Raw genomic sequence first — 20,529 nt, 5'->3', positions numbered from 1 at the left:
CCAACTGAGAAAACAATCCGAGACTGTCTACAGGAAGAAGAAATCCTACTGAAAACGCCACAGCAGAAGAAGGCCATGAGAGGCAAGTCAGCAAAATGGCCTGATTTAGAGAGGGAATTGAAGATATGGATTGAAGAGCAAAGGGCAATTGGAATTCCTGTGTCCACAAAGATGGTTCAGCATGAAGCAAGAAGAATTGCTAATGAAAAAGAAGTTACTGATTTCAAAGGAGGACACAACCGGTGCTTCAGGTTCATGAAAATGGAATGGACTAAGCATGCGTACATGAACCAGGCAAAAGATGCCTGAGAGCTATGAGCAGATGAATAAAACTTGAGTTCAGTAACTTTATGTAATACATTTTTTTTCAAATTTCAGGCCCCAAAATTAAGGTATATTTTATACATGGGGAAATACAGTAATAGCAGTCTTCATAACCTCCTCCTTTAACTTTCTCATACAGTCTCTAATTGAACACCAGGGTCTATCTGCAGTAGACCACATAGAATCAACAGGGTATTCCGTATTACAACCCGTTGCAACCAAAGCCAACAAATTGGTTGTTTGATTACCTCTTTGCAAATGATAATCCCTAAAATCTTGCTGTACAAAAGAATCCTGACTAATTCTTATGAATCTCATACAATCCATGGTATCTACAGACACTCCTGCAGTCCCTTCATCACTGATTCTCACCATCCAAGATATTACCAATTCCCCGCTCTCTGGGTGAACCTACTCAAGATATCTGTGATTTCCTGCTGTGTAAAATCTTCTAAAATCTCCCTGAACCTAGTTTTACGATCTTGTGTTTCCTGCCTCCTCTGCGGTATGGGGCACACTTCTCTCTGAGAAGTCTGGTGTGATACCGTAATACTCAATGGTGGCTCAGAAGCAGCAGTATACCACAAGGTATCAGCTCATGCCTCAGCTTCTGACTGTTGTATCCTCCTGTCTAGATTCTCTGCCCCTGTTACCATGGTAACCAGACTGACTGCTAGGCTCAACCTCGGCTGAACCGAGGTGTGCTCTTGACCTCCTTGGCTCCCTCTGCCCTCTGGCTGAATTTACAAGGCTAGTATTGTAACAATTCAGCTAGCAGCTGTTGTGGGAGTGAAAGACCAACATAAGCCCAACAACAAGAACACTGCCAGCATAAGTTCTTTTGATCTGCTTTACTAAGGAAAGTAATGTTAAGGGGTTAACAATCTTACTTTAATCCAACATATACATATAAACTCACTTAGTTCAGGAGGAAAAGCCAGCAACCTGAACTTCAGAGCACATACAAACAAGTTACACACATACACAATATAAACAGGCCAGATTACAATTCATAGTTACCCAGAAACCATCAACATCTGGGTTGATGAGCCAGGAGGCTCTTAGAGCAACTGCCCAGAGTCCCACACCAACACTCCTCCAGGAATGAGAGCCTCGATCAAACAACTCTGTTCTCTCTTTTTATACAGTCTTTGGACATCATCAAACGTCATCTGAGCGACCAGAACTTAGGCGCATACTATTGGCTCTGGTCTTAGCAACTCCCCTTAGGGTGCTGGGGGCTTCATGTCCACATCGGCGTAGAACCTAGTAAATAGGGGTTTGGACCTGGGGCTTTGCACCTAGTAAGGCTCAATCAAAGACAATTAATTTAGCATTCTAAAACAGTAAAAAAAAAAAAAAAAGAAGTCCCAGCTTAATTAATAGTACAGCTAGTAGGTTCCTGTTGTTCTACCACCTGAAATTCTCCATCTTGCTGTGTTATAGGATGAGTCTGAGTTCTTTCTAGTAATAGTCTAGTAATAGTCACATACAATACGATAGGCTGTGAGTAAAATCCAGCCTCATCTAGAGATCTCTATTGGCACTTCCGTTCCTGGCTCAACAGTAACTTCTTTGAGACACAGCTCCAAATCTCTAGGTCCTCCACTCTGTAGCCTCTGCTTCCAGTCTTCAGAGAGACCAGTGCCTTTAGACCATTCCCTTGCTAGGGAGCAGTAAGTTACATCCGCCCATCCTGGGACAACCATTTCTTCCTCTAAAGCCCTTCTACCTCCAAATAGAGATCTCATACCTTGCAATCCCATCCTATTGGCTGCCAAATAACGTATCAGTAAGGCAGTAATAACAATGTAGATGATAATTGTCAAAATGCCGACGTAGTTCTGTATCACAAAGCATATGAGACTCTCCACATGGAAGGCAGAAGGAGTAAACCATTTATTCAGACACCAGAGATCCATATCCCACAAGCCATTTATCCAATCTATCAGAGCAGTAAAACATTCAATACACAATATCACAACATGGAGCCTCACCATCCCAAAACCTCTCTGACTCCCTGCTGGGGTCCTCCGAAAAACTAACTCACAGTACAGCTAAGTCAGCCTGTTCAGCTCTAACCATCACGAAGGCGGCCATTAGCAGCCATAACTGCTCGCGTGCTTGCTTGCTCTCGCTCTCTCTCTCTCTCTCTCTCTCTGTATTTCTTGTAACATAACTTCCTTTTCCTGTCAGGAAGCTCCTCCCACTACATGTAACTTAGTCTTCCTGTGATGTAAGCGGGTGACATGGCCTATTAATGGGTGGGAAAGATCTTCAAATCTAAATTGCTACTACAATGCTCTAAGTCACTTTTGATTAGAGAAATGCAAATTAAAACAACTCTGAGGTACCACCTCATAACTATCAGATTGGCTAATGTGACTGAAAAAAGTAAATGATAAATGTTGGAAGGATGTGGGAAAATTGGGACAGTAAATGCACTGTTGGTAGAGTTGTGAACTGATCCAACCATTCTGGAGAGCAAGGTGGAACTATGCCCAAAGGGCTATAAAACTGGGCATACTCCTTGATCCGGCAATAGCACTACTAGGTCTGTATCACAAAGAAATCATTAAAAAGGGGGAAAGGACCTACATGTGCAAAAACATTTTAGCAGCCCTTTTCATGGTAGTAAAATATTGGACACTGAGGGGATGCCCATCAATTGGGGAATGGCTGAACAAGCTATAGTATATGAATGTAATGGAATTATTGTGCAATAAGAAAACCAAAAACAGACTGGAAAGACTTGTATGAACTGATGCAAAGTGAAAAGAGCAGAACCAGGAAAACATTGGGCACAGTATCAGCAATCCTTCTCAGTTCTTAATACCCTCCTTTTCCAACAATTACTTTAAATATGATTCTCTCCATACATGTTGGATTTCTGTCCCCTCCCTCCAGCCCCAAGTAGAATGTCAGCTCCCTGAATGGCCCAGATCATTTGATTTTTGACACCTATGGCAGCACAAGACCCTAGATTTTGGGTTGGGAGAAACCTCAGAGGCCACCTAGCCCACCACTCCCTGCCATTTTATAGTTGAGGAAATGGATGCCAGGGAAGATTCAGTGATTTGCTCAAGGTCACACAGACAGTAACATAGGTGATTAATAAGTGTTTGAGTCAAAGAAAATAGGGTTGCCAACCCAGAGAAGAATCTTCTCCAAGGGTTCAGGGGTAGGGAACCTGGATCCTCGAGCCTACATGTGGCCCTCTAGGGCCTCAAATGCAACCCTTTGACTGAATCCAAACTTCAGAGGACAAATCCCCTTAATAAAAGGATTTGTTCTGTGAAACTTGGACTCAGTCAAAAGGCCACACCTGAGGACCTAGAAGGCCAAATATGGCCTTGAGGCTGCAGGTTCCCTACTCTTGATTGGGGAGGCCTTGTAGGGCCCACATTCCTAAACTTAGCCTTATCTCCTACTGTGTACTCTGTGCCCCTGCCAAAGTCTACAAGGCACTTTTCCCCTAAATACACTCTATGCCTCCTGAAATGCCTCATCTGTGCCAACCTTCAAATCCTCCTTCCTCCACGAAGCTTTCCCTACAGCTAGCAGTGATCTGAACTCCCTTTACAAGGAAGAGAACACTTTCTGTACACATCTTAATCCTCCCTGCTGGATTAGGAGTGCAAGGATCATCTAATATTCACCTTTATCTCCCCCAAAGAGCCAAGCAAGTGGGACGTTCCTGATAACTTTCATGTTGAAGCTTTTGTCTTTGCTGAAGGAACAGAGTCAATACAGCTTAGCAGAAAGAACCTGGGGGTTCATCCTGGCTCTTCTGCTCATCCACTGTGCGCCCTTGGGCAAAGGAGCCTCAGTTTCCTCATCTGTAAATTAAAGTTCATATTGACACTAGATCCAGCAATCCATTCCAACAAGCCGTTATTGGACATCTTCTATAAGAATAGCTCATTAAGCTTTGCAGACCACTGTTTTACAAAATGAGTTAGCAAATGACTTAGCCAGGGGCCTCGGACACTTACTAGCCGAGAGACCCTGGGCAAGTCACTTCTCCTCTGTTTGCTTCAGTTTCCTCAACTATAAAATGGAGAGAATGATAGTACATCCTTCACAGGGGCATTGTGAGGACTGAGTGAAATGATGATTTCACTAAATGCTCAGCTCAGCGCCTGGCACATGCTGTGGGAATGTTGGTTATCATCGTCATCACTATTATTATTAAAGCATCTGACACACAGTAGGTGCTATATAAATACTAGCCATTAATATTGTTATTATAGTGCCTGGAACATGGCTGGTTGTTGTCCTTCGTTCTCGAAGAGGACCAAAATGACATCACCGTGCCTCAGTCAAGATTCAGTGTGTCCGGGGGGCAGAGCCAAGATGGCAGCTGGAAAGCAGGGACTTGCTTAAGCTCTCCCCCAAATCCCTCCAAACACCTGTAAAAAATGGCTCTGAACAAATTCTAGAGCTCCAGGACCCGCAAAATAGCAGAGGGAAGCAGGGCTCCAGCCCAGGACAGCCTGGATGATTGCTGGGAAAGGTCTATCACACAGAGCTGGGAGCAGAGCAGAGCACAGCCCAGTGTGGGCCGTGCCAGGACAGACCAGACTGGGAGTGGGCCCAGAGCAGGCCTTAGGACCCTGAATCAGTGAGCTGTGGCAGTTACCAGACTTCTCAACCCACAAATGCTAAAAACCACGGAACAGGTTAGTGGGTAAACTGCTAGATGGGGTTAGAATGCAGTCTGGCTCCACCCCTGGGTGGGGGTGGGGGGCGGGGCAGAGGTGGTGCATGGTGGGGGCAGCAGCAGCAGCAGGAAGTTCCTGTGGCTGCTTCCCGAGTCCCTGGCTCACATGGTGGGAGGAATCAAGCAGCAGACCAGAGCAGGAGTGCAGGGATTGCTTTGCTCTGCTTGGATCTGGGTCTCAATCCTGGTTGGCAGTTCTTGGGGGAGAAGGATTGCTACTGTGACAGAGCCTTCAGTAAAGGTGGAGTAGAAGTAGCTCTGAAAACAGCAGCACAGCCCCTAAAGCTTCAGAAAAAGCAGTCTCTACTCTACAAGCAGTCATACCCTGACAAAAAGCTCAAAGGCCAAGTAGTTGGCTGGGAACATGAACAGGCAGCAAAAACGAACTCAGACTCAAACTCAGACTCTGGAATCTTTTTTTGGTGACAAGATCAAAACATACAGCCAGAAGAAGTCAACAAAGTCAAAGAGCCTACATCAAAAGCCTCCAAGAAAAATATGAATTGGGCTCAGGCCATGGAAGAGCTCAAAAAGGATTTGGAAAAGCAAGTAAGAGAAGTAGAGGAAAAATTGGGATGAGAAATGAGAGTGATGCAAGAAAATCATGAAAAAAAAGTCAATGACTTGCTAAAGGAGACCCAAAAAAATACTGAAGAAAATAACACCTTAAAAAATAGACTAACTCAAATGGCAAAAGAACTCCAAAAAACCAATGAGTAGAAGAATGCCTTGAAAAGCAGAATTAGCCAAATGGAAAAGGAGGTCCAAAAGACCACTGAAGAAAATACCACCTTAAAAATTAGATGGGAGCAAGTGGAAGCTAGTTATTTTATGAGAAATCAAGATATTATAAAACAGAACCAAAGGAATGAAAAATGGAAGACAATGTGAAATATCTCATTGGAAGAACCACTGCCCTGGAGAATAGATCCAGGAGAGATCATTTAAAAATTATTGGACTACCTGAAAGCCATGATCAAAAAAAAAAAAAAAGAGCCTAGACATCATCCTTCAAGAAATTATCAAGGAGAACTGCCCTGATATTCTAGAGTCAGAGGGTAAAATAGAAATTGAAAGAATCCACTGATGACCTCTTGAAAAAGATCCCAAAAAGAAAACTCCTGCAAATATTGTTGCCAAATTCCAGAGTTCCCAGGTCAATGAGAAAATACTGCAAGCAGCCAGAAAGAAACACTTTGAGTATTGTGGAAACATAATCAGGATAACACAAGATCTAGCAGCTTCTACATTAAGGGACCAAAGGGCTTGAAATATAATATTCTGGAGGTCAAAGGAGCTAGGATTAAAACCAAGAATTACCTACCTAGCAAAACTGAGTATAATGTTCCAAGGCAAAATATGGATTTTCAATAAAATAGAGGACTTTCAAGCTTTCTCAGTGAAAAGACCAGAGCTGAACAGAAAATTTGACTTTCAAACACAAGAATCAAGGGAAGCGTGAAAAGGTAAGCAAGAAAGAGAAATCATAAGGGACTTACTAAAGTTGAACTGTTTTGTTTACATTCCGAGATGGAAAGATGATGTGTGTAATTCATGAGACCTTTCTCAGTATTAGGGTAGTTGAGGGAATATACATATATATAGAAAGAGGGCACAGGGTGAGTTGAATATGAAGGGATGATATCTAAAAAAAATAAAGGGATAAGAAGGGAATATATTGAGAGAGGGAGAAAGGGAGTGATAGAATGGGGTAAATTGTCTCACATAAAAGTGGCAAGAAAAAACAGTTCTGTTGGAAGGGAAGAGGGGGCAGGTGAGGGGGAATGAGTGAATCTTGCTCTCATTGGATTTGACTTGAGGAGGGAATAACCTACACACTCAATTGGGTATCTCACCCTACAGGAAAGTAGGGGGGAAGGGGATAAGAGGGGGGGATGATAGAAGGGAGGGCAGATAGGGGGAGGACATAATCAAAAGCAAACACTTTTGAAAAGGAACAGGGTCAAGGGAGAAAATTGAATAAAGGGGGACAGGATAGGATGGAGGGAAATATATTCTTTCACAACATGAGTATGGTGGAAGGGTTTTACATAATGATACATGCGTGACCTATGTTGAATTGCTTGCCTTGTTAGGGAGGGTGGGTGGGAAGGGAAGAGAGGAGAGAATTTGGAACTCAAAGTTTTAAAATCAGATGCTCAAAAGAAAAAGTTGTTTTTGCATACAGCTGGGAAATAAGATATATAGGGAATGGGGCATAGAAATCTATCCTGCCTTACAAGAAAGTAGGGGGAAAGGGGATGGGGGGAGTAGGGTGACAGAAGGGAGGGCTGACTGGAGAACAGGGCAATCAGAATATATGCCATCTTGGAGTGGGCGGAGGGTAGAAATGGGGAGAAAATTCGTAACTCAAAATCTTGTTGAAATCAATGTTGAAAACTTAAAGATTAAATAAATAATAAAATAATTTTTTAAAAAAGAAAAAAAAAAGATTCAGTGTGTCCGACTGTGGCTAATCAGGGCAACGTGAGCTTGGAATGCTCACCACAGGTTGTGTACAAATAGTCCTTGTGCACATTTGGGGCGGATTCTCTAAATTTGCTCATCCTGCGTTTCCTTGAGCTGGTTGAGTTCTGCTTTGCTCATAGAGCACAGCACCTTTTCTGATGTGGGCACACCAGGCTGAGGGGTCCTGTGCCAGTGTCTCCCATGTCACACAATCAATTCCAGAGTTCTTGAGAGAGACCTTGTATGGCTTCTTTTGACCACCCTGTGAGCACTTGCCTTGTGTGAGTTCTCCATAAAAATCTTTTTGGCAAGTGTTTGTTTTGCATTCAAACAAGAGGCCGGCTCATTATTATCATTATTATAGTGCCTGGAACATAGTAGGTGCTCTATAAATGCTAGCTGTAATTAAAGCTCCAGACAAATAGTAGGCGCTATGTAATACCGAATATAATATTATTTTTATTGATATCATTGTCCCATTTCACAGATATGGATAGCCTGGGGCTGGGAGAGGGAAGCGCCCAGTCAGTCCCAGCTCCGTGGTGGAGCACAGCGCCATCTAGCCGCCAAAGAGCGAACGTTCGGAGGCGTCCTCGGCTTCGGCCTGGGAAGGGGGCGGGTCCGCGAGTCGGGCTGCGGGGCGGGGCCTCCTTCCCTCTCCCGCCACCTCCCCCCCCCCCCTCGGGCCTGCGCAGTCCATACCACCGCAAGGAGCAGGCATGGCTGAGTCCAAGCGGCAGCTCGTGGCCCAGCGGGTCCGGAGCTTCCCCGACTTCCCCAAGCCCGGCATCCTCTTCCGGTAAGGGCTGTGGGCAGACGCGGGGGCGGCGGGATTGGGGGGCCCCGGGCTGGGTGAAGGCGTCTCCGCGTGTGCGGACCTGCGCGGTGCTGCGCCGTAGGGATTCGAATCCCGGATTTGCTCTCCCAGTCCGCCACTCCCTGGGCTGCTTTCAAGTTTACTGAGGAGGAAGCTGGCGTCCAGAGAGGGGAGGTCACGTGCCTGGGGGCACACAGACCTAAGCCAGCGGAGCGGGATTAGAACCCAGGTGCCCCGACTCCAGAGCCCAGCCTTCCTGCCTAATGCCCGGCTGGGTCCGTCGGAGCCGGGGTGGGTCCTCGGCCGGGCTCCCGGCCGATCCTCCAGCCTTACCCTGCCCCGGTTCTTGCCCGGCCTCCGCTCGCCCGCTTCCTGAGTGATCTCGGTCACCTCGTCCAGGACCTCTGCCTTCCCCACCACCACCCGCCGAGAGTCCCGGACCAGGAGTTAGGGCGGGCGCTGAGGACCCCCGCAGACCCCGCGTGGGTGCGAGCTCGCGGCTGCAGCTGACCTCCGGGAGCGGCCGGGGGACCTCCGGCCCCAGCCAGCCCGTGGTCCTCCCACCCCGGCCCCCGCCCTGTCCTTCCTGCGCTCCTGCCCAGCCGCACTTCCCCAAACTGGGCTCCTCCCTCCGGCCGCAGTGCCCTTCCCTACCTTGGCCGGATCCTTCACGGCTGCAGTGTCTCACGTGGCCCTGAACCACGCCCCCGCCTCCCCCAGGTGTAAGTCTTGCTGGGCTGGGGGATGGGAGGGACCCTAGCCCGTCCCACCCCACCCTGGCCGTGCCATCCTGGGGCTCTGCTTCACTCTCCCGGGACTTAGACGAGCTTAGGTAGTTTTGTGATACCTGAGCAGCCAGCTGTTGCTTGAAAAGCCCTGCCCCCAGCCCCTAACTCAAAACCCCAGTTTGCATAAGAACAGACTGAGTTCCTGCGGTTTGGCGTTCAGCAAGTGTGCTGGGCCCCCAAGACTTTTCCAAGGAGTGTAAGCTAATTACCAGAAAAAGCCTGATGCCTAACTGTCTTCTTTTGTCTGAGTGGGCTCAGCGATGGCTCTATCTTGTGTCAGCAGACTAAGCTGGCGCATCCCTTGGTCTGTCTCTGGCCGTTAAAGATGAAAGCCTCGGCCCTAGACATTATCTTGAATTATAGGACTTCCGCCTTAGCTTGAGCCTTCCTTGTTGTGGGAGTCATGGCAAGTTGGAGGCAGGGATCCTGGGTTGTAATTTCAGTTGACACTTTGTCAGCTATCTGATATGTTGTATCTATAGTCTATTGAGCAGGTTCCTTTTATCATGGTCATGAAAGGCACAGGTGTGCCGAGTCTGCAAAATAACATTTCAAGAGGTCATTAACCACTGTACCCTGTATTTTCTATACAAACTACTTCTTTACCTCAACCTGGGGCCATTTTGATTTGGGCTGTCAATTGCCCCTAAATGGACGCGGGCTAATAAATTCTCCATTTAAAACTTATACTCTGTGGAGTGTCTCACTTGCTCTCGGTTATAACAGTTTAGTTCTGTGTGTCAGTGGCTCACAGCTGCCAAGCTTACACCTCCTCTGGGAAGCTTTCTAGCCCTCCTTTAATGCAGGCCTCCCCGATGTTGGTTCTCTCCAGGTACCCCGTCTCCAGCTTCTTTGTGCAGAGGCTGGGTGCCCCCCCCAATCCGGGACCCTTGGCAGCTCTCGGGTCTCAGAGGGACAATTTGGGGAGACCTCAGAATCACCACCAGCTGTTTGTACCCGTCTGAATCATCCCTGCTAGACTGTGGCTTCTGGGGCGCCCAGGGTGGGGGGCACCGATCCTTTGACTCAACTTTGCATCCCCTCCCCCTCACAGCAACTGCGCATTGAAGTCTTGACCCTTGTTAGATGATTCAGCAAAGTGAGTCACTGATGACCTTTCACAGCCCTCCCCTAGAGGGCTAGAAACCCCTGTGTCCTTGGCCTGTTCAGGCCCTGTGCTGTGAAATCACGATCTCTGCCCTGCTAACCTCCTGGGGACTTGGGAGGAGTCCAGGCTTCATGCTTTGCCGGGCCCTCACAGGGCCCAGAGTCCTTCTTCCTGAGTGTCTTTCCAAGTCTCCGCTGAGGGCCAGGGCCCCTAGAAGGTCCCTTTGTCTGGGCTGCCTGTGTTTTATGCCACAGTTTCATGGGCACATGGTTACAATCCCCATTCTTAACCTCCTAGGGACATCAGTCCTTTGCTAAAGGACCCGGATGCCTTCAGAGCTTCCATTGAACTTTTGGCTGATCACCTGAAAGAAAATCACAAGACAAAGATCGATTATATTGCAGGTGAGTCAGGGGTGGACCTGTCTACCTGCTTGCCTATTTCAGTTTGGCTCATCTTGGGATACAAATCAAAACTGTGGTTGTCCCTGCCCTCCGGAATCCTACCATCTACACCCAAAAGGAAGGAGAGGGGAGAAGGTAATGGGGCTTAGCAGTGTAGCTGGTGGGAAATGGGGTGAGGGCTGTGCCCCCCCCCCCCCCAGAATAGAGGCCCTGGACCTGCCCTGCTGCCAGAGGGGCAAAGGCTGCTGAGGATGAGAACCAAGCCATTCATTGTGGCAGCGTGAGGAGATTTCCCTAGGATGAGTCTCCTGGGAGAGGAAGGCTGGATGGGGTAGACCAGAGAAGGCCCAAAGCAGGGTACCTAGTGGAAAGGGGGGGTGGAGAATGTCTTTGCAGGCAATCATTATTGGCCAACCCAAGCCTCACTTGGTCATCGTTTGGGTTCTGATGGCCCTGAGTGAGTATAAATTGCAGTTGTTTCTGTTCTGGCCAGAAACCCTGAGGGTCTGCCCCTCCCAGATTGATTTATTTTTTTTTAGCAGATTAAAGAGACCATTCTTTTTGCCTCATTTCTTACGTTATCTTAATCCCGGAATGGGCCCTGCCTCAGTCAGACTGAGACCTGGGAAAGACCTTAGCTTAAAAAGGCCAATGTCTCCCACTGCTTCCATGGCTATCTCCAGTCTTCCCTGGACCCAGATGACTCACGAGGAGAAAGCGAGGCTGGTGACTTTGCACAGCTCTCTCTCACTTAAATCCACATCACTTGCAAGTCAGGACATCACCCTCCTGATGTCATTGGTCCTCTTTGAGAACAACGTCCTGCTCCTGTACTAAGGGAAGTCTCATCCTCCAGGTGACAGTGAAAAACAGCAGTGCCTGGCCAGGAATAGGTGCTTAATAAATACCTGCTGCTTCCCCCGAGTCCCAAATACAAGGACGGCTTTGACGTTTTCTCTGATCCGCCAACTGAGAGTCACATGAATACATTTACGTTGTTAAAAACCAGTTTTACTGATTCCTTTTGTATTTGCCTCACAGTTGTTTCCAGATATATAGCACACATACCCTTTTCTGTGGAGGGGCCAAACCCTCCCTTGAGCTTTCTCTTATGACAAAGAAAAAACAGAAAAAACAACCAAAACAGTTATTATAGGGGACAATGCTATAATATTCTGCCCCATAATCCCTTCCTCTGCCAAGAGGCAGGAATGTTCCATTCTCTGTTCTCTGAGACCAAGATTGATTAAGATGATTACGCGAAGTTTGGCTTCCTTCTAACATTTTTTTAATTACATCTCATTTTTATTACATACATAATCATAAACATACACAGGCTTCAATATAAATGAAGAAAGAGGCTTGTACGATAAATTGCAGCTTGCATTACCTTGGATTTTTTCAAGCATTCCCTACATTTTAACAAGGTCACATTCCTTTCGTTTGCATTATTATAATCCTTGTCAGTATTCCGGCTTGGCTTTTCTCTGCTGTGCATCATTCAGGATCTTGGGATCAGACCTTAGTCTAGCCCCTTAAGTGACCTGCCTAGGGTCACACAGGTGCATTCAGCAAAACCAGACACCAGTCTCAGGTCCTTCAACCTCCGAATTCAGTACTTCATCCAGGCCTCTTCATACAAGTCGGAATCCTTCACATTCCTATCCCAGTTTGTTTCAGAATGGTTGGGCTAGTTCACAAATCTGCCAACAGCGCATACCTGTCTTCCTACCCTTTCCATCTTTGGAATGCCCTCTGTTCTCACCCTTGCCCCTCAGGATAGCTGGCTTCCTGCAGTGTACAGCTGGTGCTCTTATCTCCCCCGTGAGATCCTGATCCCCTGCTACCCCTGCCCCCAGATTACCTGCATTTATTACTGTCTTATATAGCCTGTATCTGCTCCTGCATGGACATTGTCATCCCCTCCCCCAGAATGTTCTCACTCCTTGAGAACAAGGACTGTTGAACTTCTGTCCTCCTGTCTCCCAAAGTCCCCATGATGGGGGCACAACAGGTAACGAAGGCTTCCTTTGGCCTCTGGTTTCGAGGTCTTGTCTCGCTCTTCCCTTGTCCCCATCCACTGTCTGCCTCATAATATATTCAGCTGTGCGCATGTTGAAGAGCCACACATGCAACCACACCAGGATGTAGAATGCAAACTCTGGGAGCAAGATTGTTGTGGTTTCTTCCCGCTACCTTGGACCTGATAGATACTTAATAGGTGTTGAATTGGACCGTCTTCCTCAGCTGGGTTGGTAAATAATGGAGCTGGTGCCCTCTTGGTAATGAGAAAAGAGTCCAAAGCAAAAGAGATTGGGGATTGAAGGAGACCTGAGTTTGTCTTTTTACTCTAAACCAGGGGTAGGGAACCTGCTCTAAACCTTATCAGTTGTGTGATCTTGGACTAATCATTTTCCATCTTGGGGCCCAGATTGATGGGTGTGACCACTCACCTTTGGCACCAAGTAGGGTAATAGCTGCTAAACCCGCTGTCCAGGTACTTCGGTGCCTTGAGGTGAGAGGGTCAGGAAACTACCCCATGCACCCTTTTTTTTTTCTTTTCCAACATTTAAACATCCCTGATCTTCCCCCCAGGTTTGGATGCTCGGGGTTTCCTGTTTGGTCCCTCCCTGGCCCAGAAACTTGGAATAGGGTTTGTGCTCATTCGAAAAAGAGGGAAGCTTCCAGGGTCCACGGTATCCACCAGTTACTCCCTGGAATATGGTCAGGTAGGTCAGAGCTGCATGGAGGGGAGGGGTGCAGGAAAACACCTTCTGGGACCACCAGGATATGGGCTGATATAGTAGATGTGTGGCATGTTGGAAAAAACTCCGGATTCAAAGTCAGGGCTCGGCCGCCCTTAGCCCGGTCACTTTCCTCCTCTCTGAAGTCAGGGGTTGGGCTAGGTGATCTCCAAGGGCCCTCCCAGCTCTAAATCCTTCTCTCTCTAAGTATCTGGCATCTCAGTGATGCCTTCCACCGGAGCTTCCTTTCATCAGGCTGGCACTTATTAGGTACTTGCTGTGTGCCAAGCACTGGGGATGCAGCTACAAGCGAAAAGGATAGTCCCTGCCCTCTGGAAACATAATGTTCTAATGGGGAGAGAAGGGGAGGTGCTCATGGGAGAGCTTGGGGTTGAAGGTTAAAGAGTGAGGTGTGGCTGGTCCAAGTCCTCCGACACGGAGCTCCAAGGTGAGCTGGCCAATGGGAGAAGGGGGCCCATGGGGCAGAGGGAGCGAGGCACCAAAGTCTGGAGGCCCCCAGCTTCCTCATTCAGCAGTAGGGAGGGCTTGCTGTAGTTATTTCTACCAAAAGAAGGTCTCTGTTCCACAAAGTCTTTCAGAAGAGTGAACTGGTTTTACCCAAACTTGATGTACCATCAGGGTCAGTGGGATGCACATTGGAGTCATTTGGTGGTCCGACCTGCCGTTTGAAACCAAAGGACACTAGTCTGCAGCACAGCTTCTAGAGTCTCGGAGCTGTGGGGTGTTTCTGGGGGCGACCTAGCCCAGCTCCCCACTTTTACAGATAAGGAACTTTCATTTTAAATGGATTCTAATTGCAGTTGGCCCGTAGGCAAAAATCATGAAGAAAGGTAATAATACTGAGTGGTCTAGCCCAAGGCCTTCGTTTTATAGACAGGAAGCTAAGGCGCAGACAGGAGGTGATATCTGTATCCTAGGTCACACGGCTAAGTCAGCGTTGGAACCAGGACACAGTCCGGTACATTTCTGGTCCTGATCCCAATTCTACAGTACCCAGCGAAGCTTTCTAAAAGCTGCCAAATCCCTGCATGGGAACACTCCTTGACAGCTGGTTCCAAAGAACCATGCACAATGATTCCAACAGTGTGAATAGCAAGAACAGCAAAACAAATCTGCCTGTGTGTGGTTGTCATGACCAACACTGGTCCTATTGCAGATGTGGGGGACCACGGGCCTGGAACGTGGCAAGTGTTGTCAGAGGTCATCAGACATTATCAGGGGTCTTGATGGGACACACGAAGTTCACTGGGTAGGAGATGGGAGGGAGGCTGGCTGGTGTTCTCATAGGGGGAGACCTACGTAGGGAGGATATTTGAGTTTAGGAATTTGCAGGGGTGAGAACCGGAACCCTAGGGAAGCTGCATCACAATTCCTTTCCAGGAGCAGTGACAACCAGTTTGATTGTGGTTCAAGAACCCGAAACATGGCGGGTGGGGGCAGGGTATTCTGACCAGCCAGTGGCCAGTGATTAAATGGTAGGGTCCTGCAGTAAAGCACAGCCCTAGATGGAGTGAGTGACTGAGACAGCCACCAATCAGGAGAGAGCCCGCCTGTCTGTGGGAGTGGGCTTTGGAGAGGGGGTCTGGGAGTGATGAGATTAAAAAAAAAAAAAAGATTCAGAAGTATTTGGAAATGAATGTCATGGAAAACCAGAGGCAGTTTTAAGTTAACAGAAAAAATGCCCGCAACACCAGCCGGAGGCTGGAGCTCTGGAGCCCGGCCCTCATCGGTGCTCTGTACAGCCTGAGACGGGCCTGCAGTTTTCAGGGGGAAGCCAGGTGATGGAGAGGGTGGTGACGCTCCCTCCCTCTGCCACATCCTCACCTCACAAGCCTCCTGGAGAGGCCTGGGGGTGGGGGGTGGGGAGGGAGAAGGGTCCTGCTGAGGGGTGCAGCACTTTCCCCAGCATGGCACTGGCGCTGAACTCTTGTGATCTTGCTTTTACGTTTGTCTTCATTAATGCTGGTCAGAAGCAGGCCTAGAATGGGCAGGGAAAGACCCAGCTGGAGGATGTCTCCAAACAGTTCTAAAGCATTTTCACTTACAGAGGCTGCTGAGAGCTGTGGGGTCATGAGAAGAAGTCTGATAATAATAGTAGTGACTAACATTTGTATAATGCTTTACATATTTTACTTTTACAACAACTGGGAGGGAGGTGCCCTGGTTTATCCCGACTTTACAGATGAGGAAACTGAGGCAGGCAGGTGAAGTGACTTGACCAGGGGTACACAGCTATTAAGGGCCTGAGGCGGGATTTGAACCCTGGTCTTCCTGACTATCCACTTGGCCACCAACAGCCCAGATGGCCAAACCAGTTCTTTGACTTACTTTGAAGTCATTGCGAGGGCCAGGCCGGTCGCCTCTCAGTCAGGTGGGGGTCTGTTTCTCTGTTCTTCAGGCAGAGCTGGAGGTCCAGGAAGACGCCATAGAGCCCGGCCAGAAGGTGGTGATCGTGGATGACCTGATGGCCACTGGAGGTAACCTGGTGAGGGTGGGCCTTTGGGCCGGGTAGCTGTAGCTAGTCCTGGACAAGTAGCATTTGCACGGCACTTTACAGGGGGATCCTTCAAGCTTCAGAACAGCCCTCTGAGGGAGGAGCAGTAATGTCTCCATTTGACAGGTGAGGAAACTGAGGTTAAAATTAAATGACATGCCCAGGGTCACACAGCCAGTGAGGCAGAATTTGAACTCGGGTCTTCCTAACTCCAGGCCCAGCGCTCACCCTGTTGTGCCAACAAGCTTCCATAGCAAGCAGGGGATGAAAGCAGATCATGGTCCCAGAAGTCTCAGCTTGCCGCAGTGTGTTAATGGGCATTTATAAGACGCCTGCTATGTGCCAGGCTTGGTGCTAAGTGCTGGAAATGAGAAAAACAGGCAGAAACAGCCCACATCCTCAAGGAGCTTCCAGTCTGATTGGGGAGACAACATGCAAACAGCCACGTCCAAACAGGCTGTGCCAGGACAGATGGGAGAGACCCAATGAGATAATGCAGGCTCCATTGACCCTGTCAAAGAGAAGAGAGCATTATCCAGAAACTGTGAGAATAAACCTGGTGGGACGAGAGGAAGCCCTTAGAAGCTGGGTTCACTCTTGGGGAGGCGTCGATCCAAACAGGTGACACCCCCCTGTCCAGTGCCCTGCCCCTCCAGTCTCTCCACCTGAAGCCAGGGTTGACTCAGTGCCTGCCGTCACTCTGGCTCTGTAGTCAAATGGGGCCACCCATGGTGAGCCTCAGGCACCAACCCAGACCTCTCTGGGCCCAGAACAGGCATTGGAGCTCTGAAAGTCCCCTCTGACCAGGCCCTGAATCTCCTTCACCCCCATGACACCTAGTATAGGGAGGGCCTCCTGGGGCACCCCCTGCCTTTCCCTTAGGGCCCAGTGTCAGACTGCTCATGGATGCCAAGTCCAGTTGATGACTGGGCACTGGGCACAGGGGAAGAGCCCTGCTGTCTGGTGCGGGCGCACCCATCAGCCTCCCTGAGCGTCCACCTCCTCCTCTGTGAAATGACTGGCATGTTGAATGGTCAGTCAGTGAACATTTTGTCGTGTACTTGCTCTGTGCTAAGCACGGGGTTATAGAGAAAGCCACATACTCCCTGCCTAAAGGAGCTCACCCTCCTAATAATGAGAGAATCCAGAAGACCTGGGTTCCAGTGCTGCCCAACACCCTTTCGTCTGTATGACCCTGGATAGATGGGCATCAAACAGCCAGAACCAGATTATAATGTCCTCGGGAAATATTTATAAAAATATAAATGCAGTAAAACATAGAAAACATTTCATTTTAAAACTAAGCCAGTATGCAGCCATGGGCATCCTTGTGTATATTCATCAGGCCCATTTTCGTTTGGGTTTGAGCCCTGCTCGAGGTGCCAAGCTTTCTCTCCAGAGGAAGTCAGGACAGGTAGAGGGGGCCCTGCCATCCTTGGAGCGCCAAGTGTTAATGATGACAGCAGAACCCACCCTTGTCGCCCCACAGGTACCATGGGGGCGGCCTGCAAGCTGCTGCAAAGTCTGAAGGCCGAAGTACTAGAGGGCCTGACCGTGGTGGAGCTGACGTCCCTGAAGGGGAGAGAGAAGCTGGCCCCTGTGCCTTTCTTCTCTTTGCTGCAGTATGACTGAGGCTGGGCTGCCATCGGCACCTTCCCCACAAGCTGGAGACCACAGACAGGTTTTCATCTACACAGTTAGGATCTGGCCTTGGACCTGGCTGCCAAGCGCCTCCAGCTGGACCATTATGCAAATGGAAATGTGAGCCAGCTCTCCTCCTCTGGGAGGGGCACTTCTTCAGACCAGCAGAAGGCTCCACAGGGCCTGCCAGTCTCCTATCCGTGGCCTCTCACGCTCCTCACCTGAGGAAGGCAGCAGGTGCCCCACCGCCATGTGCCATTCGTCACTCCTGACTCCCCGCAATGCCCTGCTTGGAGGGTAGAGACCAACTCCCAGAGAAGGACTCTGCCTTCTAGAGGGCACACCTGGCCAGTGCCTCTATTCCAGGACTGCCTGTGTCCCATCTGAGGACACTCTTGACCCTTAAGTCAGTACAAATGGGAAGTCGCTTTGGGGTTTAGAACTTGGAATACAATTGAGCAAGTTAGTTTCCAGGCCAACCAACTCGGCGTATACTTGGCAGAGGCAGACCTCTGCCCTATACCAGCTGTGTGACCTTAACCTCTCTGCCCAGGTTGAGGGACGTCTCTAGAGTTCTTGACCCACATGAGTTTGGGGGGAGGGGCCGTGGGGTATCTTCTCTGACTGTCGTACAGTAAAAGCCACTGCTGCTTTACCAAATTTCAGCTTCTGCTCCCCCGTCCGACTCCAACAGGTGCCACAACAGACCCCAGAGGCCTGGGCAGATCAACGAACCTACTTAAGGCTTAATTCTTGATCTCTCTTTTTATGTGTTTTCATTCGTTTTCACTATGTACATGAGCTGTACAGTCTCTTGTATCACAACCCAAGACTCCCTGCCTTGCTGAGGCACAAAGCACCTAGGCCCCAGAAGGACCATTTTATGTGAGGGAAGAACTGGCCAGTGGCCAGTTTTTGACATGTGACAGAATGAGACCGTGGGGCAGCAGCCTTCTCTCTGCCAAGAAGAATCTTGCCTGATGTTCAATCTTATCTGATGATTAAATCATTTATTAATAAATGCTGGGCAGTTGCCTTTCTTCCAGGCCCAAGCTCACGCCAAATACACCACAGCAGCTCTGAGCAGCTCTACCAAAAGACTTACTCCTAGCATTCAACAAACAAGAATAAACTCCATAAACATTTAATGCCAACACATCGAACAACATCCAGTGATGCCCACACATGGGCTTTTGTGACAGGCTGCTTGCTCGGCCGGGGTACCCAGTACTTTAGCAGTGGGTAACACCCTGAGCATGCAGAGTGAGGCCAGAGCCCCAAGCCCAGGGTGGAGGCAGTAAGGGCAGCTACGGCCCATAGCAGCTGCATAGATTGCAGAAGGGTGTCTAACTTTGATCACACACCCTGCAATCTACAAAGAAGCTGCTTTATTTTCCAATGGGGACAAAATATAGAAAGATCACACGTTCATTCTACCTTCTTCCAGCCCTGTGCACGTGCACACAGACACACACATATATACACCCCTCTTTTCACCCACAGCCTTAAGTGATTTAAACAGTGCTCAGAGTCCAGCCACGTCTTCCAGGAAGGGCCTGAATTACAACTTCTCCTCCTCCTGGGTAATCCTGGTAAGTCGCTCCGAAACATGACCCAGGTCCACAGACTTGTCCAGCTTCAGGTATGTGTCGGTCCTGATGCGGTGAAGACTGAGCCAGTCTGGAAGCAGCTCTGAGAGGACCTGCAAGTGCTTCTCCATTTCCCCTGGGGACAGATGGCACACAGCATGAGTGGTGGCCAGCCCCTGCCATGACACACAGGAGCCAACCTTTCCCAACCCCCAGAAGACAGCTCCCTTTGGGAAAGAAACAATGTTCCCTGAAGCCAGTCTTGTGGGAAGAAAACCACCAGGCCTCTACATAAGCAGCACAAATGAAAACACACTAGCAGTTTAAAGCCAGGTCCATGGGAAAAAAAGTGGGGTTTTTCCCCCCAAATATGGCCAATCAGACCTCTGCCCCCATAATTCCAAATTCCTACTAGGCGCAGAACTGCTTCCAGGTAAGAAGTAAATTATGTACATGGGAAGAGGTTGGGGTGTCCACCTGGCAGCGAATTGACATTTACTTTTTGTTGTCCAGTCATGTCAGACTCTCTGTGACCCTTTTTGGGGTTTTCTTGACAAAGATACTGGAGTGGTTTGCCATTTCCTCCTCCAGATCATTTTACAGATGAGGAAACTGAGACAAAAGGGTTAGGTGACTTGTCCAGGGTCACACAGCTAGTAAGTGTCTGAGGCTGGGTATTAAGTTGAGCAGGTATTAAGCACCTACTATGTGCCAGGGACTATGCCAACCACTTGGGGGATAAAGAAGGGCCTTGAGCTCAGTCTAATGGGGAGACATGTAAACAACTAAGATCTGGAGTATAGAAAAGGTCATCTCCCAGGGTGTACAGAGAGAAGAGGTCCAGCCCTAGAAGGGCCTCCTGCAGAAAGTGGGCTCTCATCCCGTTTTTAAAAGGCCCCACAGGCTCCAGGTCCCACAGCACCCTCCCCCCAGTCCCTGGCAGCCTCCATGACCCATCAAGGGTGACCTACGTACCAGGCGTCATGGATGAGCGGTAGCTGCTGACCATCCTGGCACAGGTCACCTCCATGGTCAAGGCCGGCTTCTTCTCGGCCACAAAGACACTCCGAAGGATGCGCGCCAGCTCAGGCAGCCTGGACAGCACCAGCAGCCGTTCTTCTTGCTCAGGTCTGCGGGTCATCATCGCCTGCAGTTTCTGGGTTTCCTTGGCACGGATCTTTGGAGGCAGGAAGGAGGCCAGCGGTCAGGCACACTGGGCCTGGAAGATGCAGGGGTCCCCTCATCCTCACCACTTGTACCCTCAATTTATTACTCACCCGCTCCAGCAGAGCCTGGGAGACGCCCTTCAGGGCGCTGGGGGAGCTGGATGGCGAAGCTAGTTTCAGGGGACTGCTGAGACCAGGAGACCCTGGTTTGGGGGGGCTGGTAAGATCAGGCAACCCTGGT

The 20,529-nt window shown here is 49.0% G+C and overlaps 2 protein-coding genes across 2 annotated transcripts in view; one reads left to right on the top strand and one right to left on the bottom strand.

Moving 5' to 3' along the window:
- Positions 1–8,213: 8,213 nt before the first annotated feature.
- APRT (adenine phosphoribosyltransferase) lies at positions 8,214–18,554 on the top strand. Its single transcript, XM_036749316.1, has 5 exons — positions 8,214–8,315; positions 10,527–10,633; positions 13,229–13,362; positions 15,797–15,875; positions 17,382–18,554. Exons 1-5 carry the CDS (start codon positions 8,236–8,238, stop codon positions 17,522–17,524), a joined length of 543 nt encoding a protein of 180 aa, XP_036605211.1. The 5' UTR covers positions 8,214–8,235; the 3' UTR covers positions 17,525–18,554.
- Positions 18,555–18,664: 110 nt separating this feature from the next.
- CDT1 (chromatin licensing and DNA replication factor 1) overlaps positions 18,665–20,529 on the bottom strand; it is a 4,357-nt gene continuing 2,492 nt past the window's right edge. Inside the window, exons 3-5 of the mRNA XM_036750068.1 lie at positions 20,400–20,524; positions 20,098–20,299; positions 18,665–19,258 (exon numbers count right to left, since the gene is read on the bottom strand). Coding sequence (XP_036605963.1) covers positions 19,095–19,258; positions 20,098–20,299; positions 20,400–20,524 — 491 coding nt within the window. The 3' untranslated portion in view covers positions 18,665–19,094. The remainder of the gene's footprint in view (positions 19,259–20,097; positions 20,300–20,399; positions 20,525–20,529) is intronic.

The sequence above is a fragment of the Trichosurus vulpecula genome, chromosome 3 (assembly GCF_011100635.1).
Source record: "Trichosurus vulpecula isolate mTriVul1 chromosome 3, mTriVul1.pri, whole genome shotgun sequence".
Lineage (NCBI taxonomy): Eukaryota > Metazoa > Chordata > Mammalia > Diprotodontia > Phalangeridae > Trichosurus > Trichosurus vulpecula.
Note: the sequence above shows the minus strand (reverse complement) of the source record. Positions and strands in the feature narration are given on the sequence as shown.

Excerpts from the sequence above, each read along its gene's own strand:
- APRT (XM_036749316.1), top strand. The coding sequence starts at position 8,236 with ATGGCTGAGTCCAAGCGGCAGCTCGTGGCCCAGCGGGTCCGGAGCTTC. Across the intron at positions 13,363-15,796 it reads ACTCCCTGGAATATGGTCAG|GCAGAGCTGGAGGTCCAGGA; the intron begins GTAGGTCAGAGC and ends TCTGTTCTTCAG. Across the intron at positions 15,876-17,381 it reads TGACCTGATGGCCACTGGAG|GTACCATGGGGGCGGCCTGC; the intron begins GTAACCTGGTGA and ends GTCGCCCCACAG.